Source organism: Nanorana parkeri, unplaced genomic scaffold (genome assembly GCF_000935625.1).
Source record: "Nanorana parkeri isolate BGI_ZX_2015 unplaced genomic scaffold, ASM93562v1 scaffold1733, whole genome shotgun sequence".
In the NCBI taxonomy this organism is placed as follows: Eukaryota; Metazoa; Chordata; class Amphibia; order Anura; family Dicroglossidae; genus Nanorana; species Nanorana parkeri.
Window position 1 is genome coordinate 32,868 of NW_017308001.1, and position 14,254 is coordinate 47,121.

Consider the following 14,254-nt stretch of genomic DNA (forward strand, 5'->3'; position numbering starts at 1 on the left):
AGCCGGTGGGCGGAGCCTCGGGCCGCCCCGTCGTGATTGGACAGCGGCGGACCGTAGTGTGCGGCCGCCGGATACCTTACACCGACGCCCGCAACTTCCCCACAGGGTCACCGCTGCCGCCCGTCGGCGCTCTGCCGCCCGAGGCCGGTCCTCGGTGGCCTTGTGGGAAATCCGGGCCTGCATATAGTAACTGTTATTTTTAAAGAGCATCATTACTGTACTGATGTCCTCCTGAGCTCTTTCTTCCCCTTCCACTCTAGGAGACACAAATTTGGCAACACTGGTTGACATTGCATAACCTCTCACTTGAAGTCTGGATTATTTTGTGCAGGCGATTTTTTAAAGATATTTAGAAATAGATTCTAGGCCTTACCAGCAGTACTTCTTGCTTTTCAGTGAATCCAGAACCAAAGAGTGTTTCTTTTTATAATTGAAGATGTGCTTTAAATGAAACCTCTGGTTAGGCATATGTAGGCTGCCAGTGCTGACTTCTCCACCTTAAAATGATAGTTGTCTGCCTGCAATGCCGATCAGAACACAATGCAAAGGTAAAAATGTTGTCATCCCAATCCCGGATCATTAGATATAATGTACTATAAATGGCACAAGAACATTCTCATAAGATTTTGGAAGCTGTAACAATCTGGAAGTGTTTAGATCTTGTTTTATAAAGATGTACATAGAGCCATATAGGACTTGTGCAGTAGCAATAGCAATCGGATTTTAATATACTGTGGTCAGGTCTTTTAGACATGAACTCTGATTGGTCACTAGTAGGCATGCTCTGTAAACTTGAAAATGTAAAATAATAATGTAATAATTTCTGAGGCACAGACTTAAATGAACCATGAATTCATTTTACATTAAAGTACTATAGCCTCCTATGACAAATAATTGAGTGCTGAAGCACATTTTTTAAGTGTGTCTGCACTTACAGTCTTCTCTTAGTCCTCCTGTAAAGTCCAACAAACATCTGCTGAGTCAGCCAGTGAAGTCCGTCTAATGCAGTTTCCTGTGATGGGGTAGCAACAATCGTGCACTGCTCCTGGATTCAAAGCAGAGTTGTCACTTTCATGTAGTCTGTGTCTGTCTGCTCTACAGAGGGATGAAAAAATGTTGCAGGTGGCATGGCTATCAGCATTACTACTGCTGTTTTATAAGCAAGAAGCTTGTCAATCAGTACCTAGTCACACTGCTTTCTGGAATTACAGCACTGCCTCTGTTGCTGAAACACTCCTACTGTAGGATAGGCATGAGTTTGATGTTCGAGTCAAACGTGAGTTCAGCTCGAACATCGGCAGTTCCGGCGAACACACGAACTGTCAGGGCGTTCAGCGGGCTGCTCACCCGCCGAGCTCTCTGCCTGACACTGTGCCCCGCACAGTGCCTTGTGAGCCTGATTGGCTAAAGCCTTGCACCTGACAACAGATCAGGTGCAAGACGTTGCCCAATCACGGCCCAGTACTCTGTAAGAGCCATGATTGGGCAAAGTCATGATGACTTTGCCCAATCATGGCTCACCTGTCAGATGCCGTACAACTGTAAACAGCCCAATTGTTTATATGTTGCCGGCATCTGTCAAAATGCCATTCTGCTGCGGCAGTTCATCGCGAGTGGACGGGACGGCAGACATTGTTTTTTTTAAAAATGATTATTATTTCTATAAAATTTTATTGTTTTATTTGTTATTTCGTCGAGTCGTCGTGGTCGTGGACAACACTGGACGTCGTGATTGACCCTGGGATTACGTCGGTGGATCCATTTTTTAAAATAAAAGACTTGTCAAAAGTCTGGCCTCCTTTTTTACAATTTAACCCTTTAGTGAATGGGTATGGGAACAAGCACCCCTTACTCATTCACAAGGAGGGGGCGCATCTGGGTGCCCCTTTATTAAATGGGTGACCTGATGTGAATAAGCCACCTGCCCGCACCCCCACAATCAACCCCAAACCACAAAAGCACCCTCCCAGTGTCGAGGGCATGTGGCCTGGTATCGCGGGGCGGGGGGGGGACACTTTATTTTATTTTAAATTTTTTTCTGTTTTTAAATGTCATTTTTTTTCTTTAGAAATGTCAGTTTTGCTGCAGCAGGTTCTATACATCGTACAGATTTAGCAACTTTACAGGCAGGTTAAGGGGACCCCCAGGCACGATATATTTAAAGGAATTTTTCATTTTTATTGTTTCACTTTAAGCGTTGTTAAAATCACTGCTCCTTTAAAAACGATATTTTACAAAGTGTTTTTTTTCCATTGATACATGTCCCCCAGTGCAGTACCCGAATCCCCATACCACTTTTATGGCCATTAACTTGCATATAAGGCTTCAAAATGCTGTCAATTGATTTTCAAAGTTCTAGCCCCATAGACTTGCTTAGACTTTTTCCATGCTCTAAAGTTTGAATTCGAACCGAACACAGGGGTGTTCGAACCATCACTACTGTAGGCTACAGTGTCTGGGAGGGGAGCGTGTGAGACACAAATGAAGAAGTATTTGACTCAAACAGGGAAGGTAAAAAATGTTTGCTTTATGAGGTTGCACATCAAATAGTAACTGTATTTGGTACATGTCAGGCTGCAAATAATCAAGATCAAATGGAACCTGTCATAGAATAGTAGGAGTAGAATAAAGTAAAACTAAAGCTAATACTTTTTTTTACCTGTGTCCTATTGGGGAGATTTACCTTCTCTTCCTGTCTGAAAGCCACAACAGGAAATTAGGAAAATCCCTTGTGGTCAATGGGATCACCAGAACTGGTGTCCCTATGGAAAGAATTCCCATCTATTTTAAATTGCCATAGCCAATAACAGAATGGCTATTGCTCCGCCCACTGCCTTGTGTCAATAAGCAGAGTAGCGGACCTGAAAGAAAACTTTCTCTCTCAGGTCCGCTCCTCTGGGACTGACAGAAGGCAGTGGGCGGAGCATTAGCAAGTCTGCTATTGGCTATTTCAATTTTAAATAGCCAATAGTAATAGTTGTTTTTTTTTTTCAATTAAAGGAATTTTTTCTAAGGTGTTTTACATTTTATTTAACCCTTTAGTCAATAAGTAAGGGGTACAAGTACCCCTTACTCATTCACAAGGGGGGGTGGCATCTGACTGCCCCCTTTATGAAATGGGGTACCCAGATGCAGATGACCCCCCTGCCCACAATCACTGGGTCAGGGTTGTGGGTAAGAGGCCCTTGTCCCCATCGGCATGGGGACAAGGTGCTTTTCCAGGGGGTCCCTCCCTGGAAAAGCACCCTCCCAACGCCGAGGGCATGTGGCCTGGTATAGTGGAGGGAGGGGGGCGCTAAAGGGACTGTTGTGAATTGGGCAAGGAAGGGGGGGGGAATGCACACGCTGTTTAAAAAAAAAAAATTATTATTATTTCTGTGAACAGTTAAACACTTTTTAGTGTATTCTGTGACAGCTGCCAGATTCTTTACATTGGGGATAGAAGTGTCCTCAAAGAAGCAGAATATGTTACAGAATAACAGATCTCTCAGCTTCTTTCTTTATCTACATTTTGTAACAATATTGTTTAGTTTTCATCTGAGATACAAATGCAGAGAAGACAGAGAGCGGTAAATGAGAGCTCTCCCGCTTGTTGGGTTTCGTTTCCGAATGAAATTTGCATATATTCGAATTTCTTTATAAAACATTCGGATTCCTTCAGTTTAGTTATTTCTGTCATTCGGAAAGTCGGATGCATCCGAATGTCCGAATTTACAGAAATTCATAATTTTTTTTTGATTTGGAACAAAACGAATTGCACATGTCGACTGCTGAACACCGCTCCCATGAAAGGAACTCCTCCATTGAAGTGTCTGACACTTCCAGAAGTGTGGATTTGCTGTAATCCCCGGAGTGTTCAGTGATTCCTCCCATGACCCCTATTTTTCTGGTACGGAACCTTTTTTAACATGCCTGCTGTTTTGTAAAGCATGTACTGGCCCTGTGCCCTGCTGGCATTCCCTGGATTTTTTATAGCCAGTCACTCTTTTTTCCCCCAAGATAAGTCAGCTCTCTGGTGCTCTTCATTCCACAGGCAAAACATACAAGTTCTCCTTTAGTAAGATAGATGGTTCGGTGGCCAAATACTGCACTGCCAGCCTGTGTTTGATGCCCCTTAACCTCCCTGGCGGTATTCCCGAGTCTGGCTCGGGGTTAATTTTCAGTACCAAAAGCTGTAACCCCGAGCCACACTCGGGATTTCGCAAAAGTGTCACTTACCTTGTCCCTGCGAGCCCGCTGTGTCCTCTGCCGTGTGCGCCCGGCCGATGACGGCATTCGGCTTTCAGTTTCGTTTTTGGGCGTCACATTGGGGGGTGGAGCCGGCGGGAAATTCAAAAGTGCAAACATGACATTTACACACAATACAATGTAATCTGTTATAATTACACTTATGTATCAAACTATTTCACTTCAATTTAGTCCCTAGAGCTTTGTCCAGTGCCCTGCTGCGCGTTTACTGTTCTTTCTGCCTGGAAACTTGAGAACGTCCATGGCATCCAAAAAGATTCCCTTTAGGTCAAAAGCGGTTTTAGACCAGGTAGAAAACAGGGATAGTGATTTAGAATCACTTGCAGAATTGAGCGATAGCGATTCGTTGGGGAATTCGTCATTAGACACTGAAAGTGACAACAGCGACGATTCTGCGACCGAGCTCGGCGATGTGCGAACTTGGTACTCTATTGAATGTGGTACGGATCAGGCAGCGCCCCCAGAATTCCCATTTACTGGACCAGACCGCCAAAAGTAAGGTTCTCTTAAGTTATAACCTTAAAATAGAAAATCAAATGACTGTGTGACTGGCTGTGGTACTCCTCTACGGACTGACATGAAAACTAGATGTCTATGTCCCTGCACAATACAGAACCTAGGTCTGCCCTGAGTTCAGAAGTTGAATGTTATTTGTGAGCTGATCCCCCGAGTGATGCATTGTTCAGCTGTCACTCTGTTAGGTAGAATGTGTTCCAGCAAGGGACAGGTTAATGCTCTATCTATCCTGTAATGTGACTGTGAAGTCTGCCAGTACTCTGCACAGCTTGGGGTTACAGGGTCTCCTCTCCCTTTTTCTCTCACATTCCCCCTGGGTGAGGAATCAGCTCCTATTAATAGCCCTGGGAGGGGTCGGAGAGACTAGGCTCACACAAGCCATGGCTCAGACCGCGGGGCTCCTTCTAGACACAGGCAAGGCTGTAGGTCCATGGCATGATTGACAGACCAGGTGTGACGGCATAATAGATGGTTGGCAGGTAGGAAATGCACGGCTTGTTTTCAGGTTCAAATGGACTCTTCCTAGGATCCCGTAACCAGGGCTAAAGTATCTGTTGTATCTATATACTCTACTGACCGTGTGTGCCCTCTATTGTATGAATCGAGACAATGTACACTGTGTACACTCCTATACTGTATGTATGTGCCATCTACTGTTTGATTCAGAACAGTACGTTGAGTGTATGGGCCTGTATAATACGAATGGGATCTCTCTTTATGATCCACAACAATGTGTATACTCCTATACTGTTCACGGGTTACCACTATTATACAATGAGAACAGTGTACATTGTGTATACCCCTTTACCGTGCATGATACCCTCTATTATACAATGAGAACAGTGTACACTGTGCATACCCCTTTACCGTGCATGGTACCCTCTATTATACAATGATAACAGTGTACATTGCGTATACCCCTTTACCGTGCATGGTACTCTCTATTATACAATGATAACAGTGTACATTGCGTATACCCCTTTACCGTGCATGGTACTCTCTATTATACAATGATAACAGTGTACATTGCGTATACCCCTTTACCGTGCATGGTACTCTCTATTATACAATGATAACAGTGTACATTGTGAATACCCCTTTACCGTGCATGGTACCCTCTATTATACAATGAGAACAGTGTACATTGCGTATACCCCTTTACCGTGCATTATACTCTCTATTATACAATGACAACAAAGTACATTGTGAAAACTCCTGTACTGTACATGGGTACTCTCTGTTATACAATCCAAACAATGTGCATTGTGTATACTCCTGCACTGTACATGGTGACATGTGTAAAACAATGAAAATAGTGTATAACGTGTATACCTCGTTCATGTACATGTAAATGGTAGCCTCTGTTATACAATGCAAATGGTGTACAGTGTGTACTGTGCATGGGTACACTCTATTATAACAGCAAAACAGACTATATATTCTTTACTGCACATGTGTGCCCTCTATTGTAGACTCCAGATCAGTGTGCACTGTGTATATTCCTGTACTGTACATGTGTGCCCTCTATTTTAGACTCCAGATCTGTGTGTATTCCTGTACTGTACATGTGTGCCCTCTATTGTAGACTCCAGATCAGTGTGCATTGTGTATATTCCTGTACTGTACATGTGTGCCCTCTATTGTAGACTCCACATCAGTGTGCATTGTGTGTATATTCCTGTACTGTACATGTGTGTCCTCTATTGTAGACTCCAGATCAGTGTGCACTGTGTATATTCCTGTACTGTACATGTGTGCCCTCTATTGTAGACTCTAGATCAGTGTGCATTGTGTATAGTCCTGTACTGTACATGTGTGCCCTCTATTTTAGACTCCAGATCAGTGTGCACTGTGTGTATTCCTGTACTGTACATGTGTGCCCTCTATTGTAGACTCCAGATGAGTGTGCATTGTGTGTATATTCCTGTTCCTGTATTCCTCATTCAGTGTGAATCAGTGTGAATGAGCCCTGCGTTGTCTGGCACTGAGACTGTAATAGAAGTGTGCTGTGTGTTATTGGGACGGGTACGCAGGAGCACATAATGTCGCTCAGTCTGTTTGGGAAATTTCGCAGCAAATGTCCCAACAGCTGAAAGCATAATGGCAGCTGTCCTCTTGTGTCACCGAGCCAGGGACACGCACAGACATAGCCAGGGGCTGCCCAGAGCCACGCTTTCCTATTCCCAGCCTACAGCCCACATGATCAGACATGGCTGGAACTATTTCATGGCACGCTGTATGGGTCAGATCTGCGTGTTGTTATGTGCGTACACTTTGTGTACAGTAATGTGGACTATGGATTAGACTCAGAGTATCAGAGCGCTGTAGTATGGAGCTGTGTTATTGGTCGGTTCGCACAACTCTGCCTCCAAATATCCTTGCAGTCCGGGGACAAATGAGGTTTGACTTGTGATTGTCTGTTTGTATTCCTCTTGTATTGTATTCTGTTTGTTGTAGTTCTTTTATGTATTCTGATTCTATACATCTTCAGGCTCATGTACTAAGATTGCAGAGAACAGTTATTATTATGATGCAGCGAACGTGGGGGGGGGGAAGTTTTGTTAGCGATTGTGGTGCGTTCCAGCAGCTACCGCTCTGGAACGCACCGCTTTCGGTGTGAACAAGCCCTAAGAGAACAGTCCTTCTGATGCACGCGCAGTAAAAACAAAAGCAGCAATCAGAATGTCTTTTTATTGATATGACAGCAAACTCTGGCTTACTGACTGGCTGGCTGGATGGCTTTAGTGGGTGCCGTTTGCTACGTCTCTCATTGAAATCCATTGATCTCCATTGAATAATACAGTGAATTCCCCTTTATCCGGCATCCACGGCGATTGGTAGATTCCGGATAAATTTTGTTTCTGGTTGCTTGAGAGTTACTATGAAAAACAGGTCTAACTAATGCCATACCCCATATTATACCATAAACTCTGTATTGACTTCATATTAATATTGAAATGCAGTCATCAAAAGCAAATGAAGACAAATAGACACACGATCATTTCCAGGATAATACATGCCGCAGATCAGCAAAACAGTGAGCACACAGGGGATTTTCTTCTGGTTAGATGAGAGTTCTGGTTAGTTGAATACCGGATAACTGAGAGTTTACTGTAATACAGTGTAGTGTGTGTGTGGGGGGTGCAATAACCCAGGCAAGCAATCACACCACACAACATTGCTGTGTTTCTTTTGTTGGCTATTTTATAACAAATGAAAAGCTCTGTTTTTGTTTTTTTTTAAGATAGTGTAGTTATCAATGGTATAATGCAGGCAGCCTTGACTATCCAGCGTGTGCAAAACTACAGGGTTTTGCATGCTTCTGCCTCTGGGCGTTATGCCCGTAGCTGTCTTGCAATGCCTAATAGAATTTGTGGTGCCGCAATACCTGGAGTGACGAGGATGCCGCCTACCACCGGTATAATGTAACCATTAGCAACTACTAAATGTCATGCGTTCATTAAATAATATGCTCTGAGAAGTGAATCTAAGCAACCCTAATTTATACAGTCCATCAGAAAGTACCTAATGAGCCCGCTGTGTACACATTCATATAGAACTAACACCAGCTATAGATCATGTGAGCTTTGTATTCACACAGACATGCAGACCTGTACAGCTTGCACACCCGTGTCGAAACCTGTGTCCAAGAGTCAAGCCGTTGCGTGCAGCCACCTGTAGAACTCAATGACAGGATGCGGCTGCATGCTGGTAAACACTGATCTGAACTTGTACATCTGTACAGGCATGGATGCACACCCATGAAGGCAGGCGTGTACATCCAGTTGTGCGCAATCGTACCTTCACGGATCATCAGAATGGCTTTTACCAGCGTGCAGCCATATCCTGCCATTGAGTTGCACAGGAGGCTGCATGCAACAGCTGTACTGCCGGGTGCAGGATCTGCATGGATGTGCAAGCTGTGCGGCTCCAGACATCCATGTGAATGATGCCTAGCAAAGCGAAAATGTTCTACAATGAACATTCAATAAAATATTACTAATACTGTAAATACTATTTAAAAATAGCAAATCGGTGTGTTTTGTTTTGACACAGACACATCTATTGGCTATTTTGTAAGAAGTATTGAGGGTTAGTTCACACAAGAAACTGCATCACAACTGTGTGCGTCTGCGCAGTTGCATTGCGATCCCTTTTTACGCGTTTGTGATGCATTTTTTATGTGTTTTTTCCCCCTGCATGTCCCTGGATGATGCCACAATCAATTCTGTTTTTTTTCCCCGTTGCGTTTCAGTGCGTTTTGATACGCTTGCATGCATTTCGTGCAGTTAGATGCAGGTAAACTAGGACAAGCAGTACTTTTTCTGACTGCATCTGAACGTACTGCAATGGTGTGAATACAGCACAGGAAAGCCCATAGGAAAGCATTGTGGTGTATTTTGACTGCAGCAGTCAAAATAAACGGACTGCATCACAACTGCATATGGTGTGAACTGGCCCTTATTAACCTCCCTGGCGGTATTCCCGAGTCTGGCTCGGGGTTCATCTTCAGTACCAAGAGCGGTAACCCCGAGCCACACTCGGGATTTCGCAAAAGTGTCACTTACCTTGTCCAGCGAGCCTGCGGTGTCCTCTGCTGTGTGCGCCCGGCCAATGCCGGCATTCGGCTTTCAGTTTCTTTTTCGGGTGTCACAGCGGGGGGCGGAGCCGGCGGGAAATCAAAAGTAAAAACATGACATTTACACACAATACAATGTAATTGCTATAATTACATTTATGTATGAAACCATTTCACTTCAATTGTAACCCTAGAGTAAATCTGAGGAATAACTCTCCTAAATCTGTCCAAAACAAGAGTCTAGTAGACATCCCGGATATGATAAAGTTTGAAACACGAAAAGTAATGTTATATTGCATTTTACTTTTTTTAACTTTTCTCCATGTTTTGCATTTTAATTGTTTATGTGTCATCAGATCTGAAATTATCTCCTGGTTTTCATATAAGTTAAATGCTGATTTCTAATTTGCTAAATTTATAAAAACTGGAGCAGACAAATTCTGGAGCAGCCAATCAGCTTCTTTGCTCAGGTAAGATTTGAAAATGAGGCAGAGAGACTGATTGGTTGAAGTGCAAATCTGCTCCATATTTTGTCTGCTAATATTTTGATGAATCCCCCCCCCCACCGCCCTATATGTGTATGCGGTCTAATTTGTAGAGAATAGCTGCAAGTCCAGGCAATCAGAATTTTTGATATGCATGGTTCTTATTTAAAATATATGCACACACAGAAATTGAAATGGGTGTTAAGGCACCAAAACACACAATTGTCGAATCTTTATATTTGTATTTTATTCCAAATTTCAAAACATTAAAAATTCCACAGAAACATCTGCTTCATTTGCACTTGATCAAAGGTGTTGTACACTTCTAACATATAACAACTACAACTATCCAGGCCCCCTTACAAAAGGGAAGGAAATCAATAAATCCCAAACAAACATATATTGTCAAAGCGTATCAGCACTCATTAAATTGTGATTCCTCAGGTGGGGGTAGCACAGATCTCCGACACGTTTCGCTGTTTGACATATAAGGGGGTATACACCACAGTAACCCCCAATTCATTGTGTTAGAATAGATACCTGATTTCTCAGATGTATAGACCAGAAGAGCCATGCACCTGAACAACACCAAGCAAACACCGTGACTGCAGACCAAGGGGGGTATGAAAAAAACAGAACATCCCCAGAACAGGTCAATGGATTTACCCGGGCCTGTGAAGAGTGTGTGTGTGTGTGCGCATATGTGTGTGTGTGTGTGTGTGTGTGTGTGTGTGTGTGTAAATATTCCGAATATGTGGAACGAACAAATCATATCATCAATTGGCGAAACAAGACAAAACAAAGCAAAATAAGATGGGAACACCAGCCTTACCCCAAATACCTTCACTATAGGGAATGTCACAGATAGGGTTCCAGGCACACTGGACAGCCTAACCAGGATGTCAAAAATCTGTGGAGGAGATATCTATATTATGTAATAATATCTGTATATTCGCTGTAACAGATCAGATTCACCCAATCTAACCAATCCAAAGAGTCGAGTATCTCTACATACATATTACACATCACTGCTCTTGTTATTGTGCATGCCCATCAGCGGCCTCTATCTTTTTCTCTAGCTGGCCTGTTCTCTAATGTAACATTGATTTCCTCTGTTTATGACAGGAGATCTGTGAGGACATCTCCGATCACGTGGAACAAATCCATGCTTTGCTGGACACGGAGTTCTCCCTGAAGCTGCTGTCTTATTCTGTCAATGTGATTGTGGACATCCATACGGTGCAGCTCCTGTGGCACCAGCTCCGGGTGTCTGTGCTGGTCCTGAGGGAAAGGATACTACAAGGGCTGCAGGACAGCAACGGCAACTACACACGACAGACCGATATCCTGCAGGCGTTCACCAAGGAGGACCAAGAGGCAAGTTTATTACAACTAGATGATAAGAGAAAAGGATGGCGATGCCACCCACAGCTTCCAGCTGTCATTTTCATAGCATAGATTAGATTAAATAGTAAATGCGACTGTTATCGTAGTCAGGACCTCCAGTTTTTCTTTCCTTCAGTTTTGATAAATCTGGCCTACAGGAACAGAGGATGATGGGTATACAGAATAGGTCAGGATATCTTAGTAGATAAAACAAATACAACTTAATTTCTATTAAATACAGCAAGTCCAGTTGCCTTGACTTATTCTTTACAGATAATTAAAGGAGAACTATGACATGAGTGATTTCCACTCACGTCATAGTTCTAAGCCGACCTGTGACAATGAGACTGTCACAGGTCGGTTCAGTAGATCGGGAGGTGAGGGAAAACATACCGGGTTCCCTCACCTCTCTATCCTGTCACGGCTCCATGCCGTGACAGGGGGAGGGGCTGGATTCCCCTCTCCCCGCTCCGATCTGCCAGCGCTGACTGGCGGAACGGACGGGGGAGGGGGCGGGTACAGCTGGCTCTGCCTCTAGATAGGCAGAGCCAGCTGTCACTCACGCAGCTGGGCGGATCCCGTCATCTAAGTCGGGATCCGCTCCAGGTGCGGCGTCTCAGTATACCGCGAGCTGTAGCTCGCGGTATACTGAGCTTAGGGTGATGGGAGGACGCTAGTTTGTGTCCTCCCGTTACCCCAAGGAGAACTATGGGGAAAAACACTGACCCCATAGTTCTCCTTTAAACTGTACTTTCACTTACAGGTGATATTAAAATCAATGATCAATATGTTAAATAGTGTTCTTTTTTTGAGACCTTTGATGTCCCTCAAATGTATTTCCTAGTTCTACTTGAATAACACAATGTTATGTTAACCTCATTTACCATCAAAGAACAGGGATTACATCAAGCTAAATTGTACTTCTCCTGTAGTTCTTACATTAAAAATGTATTCCAGTAAAAGTAACTTGTAGCAAAAACCGCTGGCATTTGCAGTAGTGCTGCATGGTGGCACTTCTAAAAATTAAGGTTTCTTAAGAGTTTTTTTAAATGTGGTTATTTTAATTTTTACAAAACTATCCTTTTTTATTTTTTAACAGGATAGGCTTGATGCCCTAACAGAAGTAGATGGCTCCGGTCAGTTGACCATTCGATGCCCCCCAGATTACCTCTCTCTGGACTGTGGGATCACTGCCTACGAACTCTCAGACTACAGTCCCAGGGAGGAGGACACCCCACCTCCCCCTGCTAAACCTCTGGAGGACTGGACATACAGTGCTATGCAGCAGGAGTTTCCAGAATTAGTTAAAGGCCCCGGTCTGCTAAGCGTGGCTACTGAAAAGGAAGATCCCCTGGATTCTGCAATGGAGAACGAGTCTCTGCAACACCAGCTGGAGGAGACAGGACAGCAGACTCTCAAGGCTTTCCTTTCCAGTGAAAGCTCCACACCAAAAAGGCCTCTACAGGAGGGCAGTGACCATGGTGGAGATTCTCCCACTCGGCCTTCACTACCAAAACGGGGACTGTTCCTGAATGATTTGACGGATTGGGTGCAGTCAGACAGTCTAACTTCCGTTGACATGAACTCATCCCTGCCAGTTTGCCCTACATCCCCCATCAAGCACTTCAGTCTTAGCGTGACAGCCACATATTCTACTAATATTCCATCATCTCCTAAAAGCCAAGTACCTGAAGAGCATGACATGGCACAGAATATGGGGGAGGATGCCAGTCAAGTGCATCAGTGCCCTGATGGTAGCGCATCCCCCATCAATTCTAGTCACTCCCACTGCAGCACACCAAATGAAAGTCAGCGAGACCTGCAGAATAATAGACTGCCAGACTCACCGCCCCAGGAATTAGGGACAGACAGCTGGTATGGGTCTGATGAGTTCCTGGCTTTACCTTCACATTTGCACCAAACAGACCTTCTTGCCTTGCGCCTTGGTAGCCTTTCACAGTTGGTATCTCCTACACCTGGAGAGCCCCATCCATCATTCCGAGATGTGGAGGATTGGGAGATCAGTTCAGGATCAGAGGTTGGGCCCAGTTCACCCCGATGTCTCTCTCCCAGTACCCAAAGTGACATAGCCTCATATACCAATGGCAGTGGACGATCAACTCCACACCTTAGTGGGTCAGGAAGCAGTGGGAGACAGAACAAAGCAGCACTTATACAGAGGTTGATGTGGGACATCCAGAGACAAGACAATGATCGACATGTGTGGGACAAAATCCAGGTGAGTGAATTCCCAGTGGAAGAGATGTCAATCATATTGCGGCCCAAACTTTTGGAAACGTAAAATGGAACTCCAGCCAAAACTTGGATTTGTTTAGAGCAAGGAAAGGGTTAGGATTCTTGTCAGGGTTTTGTTATCATTATCTGTGACCCTGTTGGTGAGCTTTTGTCTCACTTCCTGTGATAACCGTCACCGGAATAGGAACTGTGATATTAATTATGGGCACTGGAGCACTGGAGGTGAAATCTTTCCAACGTTTTAAGTACTTAGACAGCAGTAGATAGTGGAGTGGGGAAGAGTTAGAACTTCTAAAACACGGACAATGCTCTCTGTGTTCCTGTTGGGGAAAAGCTTTATCAGTTCCTTTCCAGAAGACAGTAGTTGCTGGGGCAGGAAGTGAAATAAATCTTCGCAATGGGCACATGAATGATAAGGGCAAAAAAGAACTTTCTCCATTCTTTCACCCAAAAAGTTCAACTTGAAGGAAAGTTTTTTTACCATCTTTATAAACAAAAACTTTACAACACATTGTATACTTTCATATCTTTGTATTGAAATGCAAATTTTAAGCATGAGCAGAATTCTACTTTAAAGCAAACCTGTACTGACAGCAATTCAGCAGCTTTTTATTACAGTCCACGTATCATTGCAGAGATTTCCCTTTGCATCATCTGAAAATACTATTTGCCAGGCTGTCTCTGACTTCAATATTTTGAGTCAATGACCTGGAACAAGTGTTCAGATCATATTTCCTCCAGGTCAGTGACTCAGAAAATACAGGCAGGCAGTAAACTAGTATTT

At 43.9% G+C, this 14,254-nt stretch overlaps 1 protein-coding gene across 1 annotated transcript in view; it reads left to right on the forward strand.

The window, feature by feature from the left end:
- The window catches only part of AKAP6 (A-kinase anchoring protein 6), a 196,528-nt gene that overhangs the window by 18,725 nt on the left and 163,549 nt on the right, over positions 1 to 14,254 (forward strand). The window contains exons 2-3 of the mRNA XM_018571324.1: positions 10,954 to 11,205; positions 12,314 to 13,453. Coding sequence (XP_018426826.1) covers positions 10,954 to 11,205; positions 12,314 to 13,453 — 1,392 coding nt within the window. The remainder of the gene's footprint in view (positions 1 to 10,953; positions 11,206 to 12,313; positions 13,454 to 14,254) is intronic.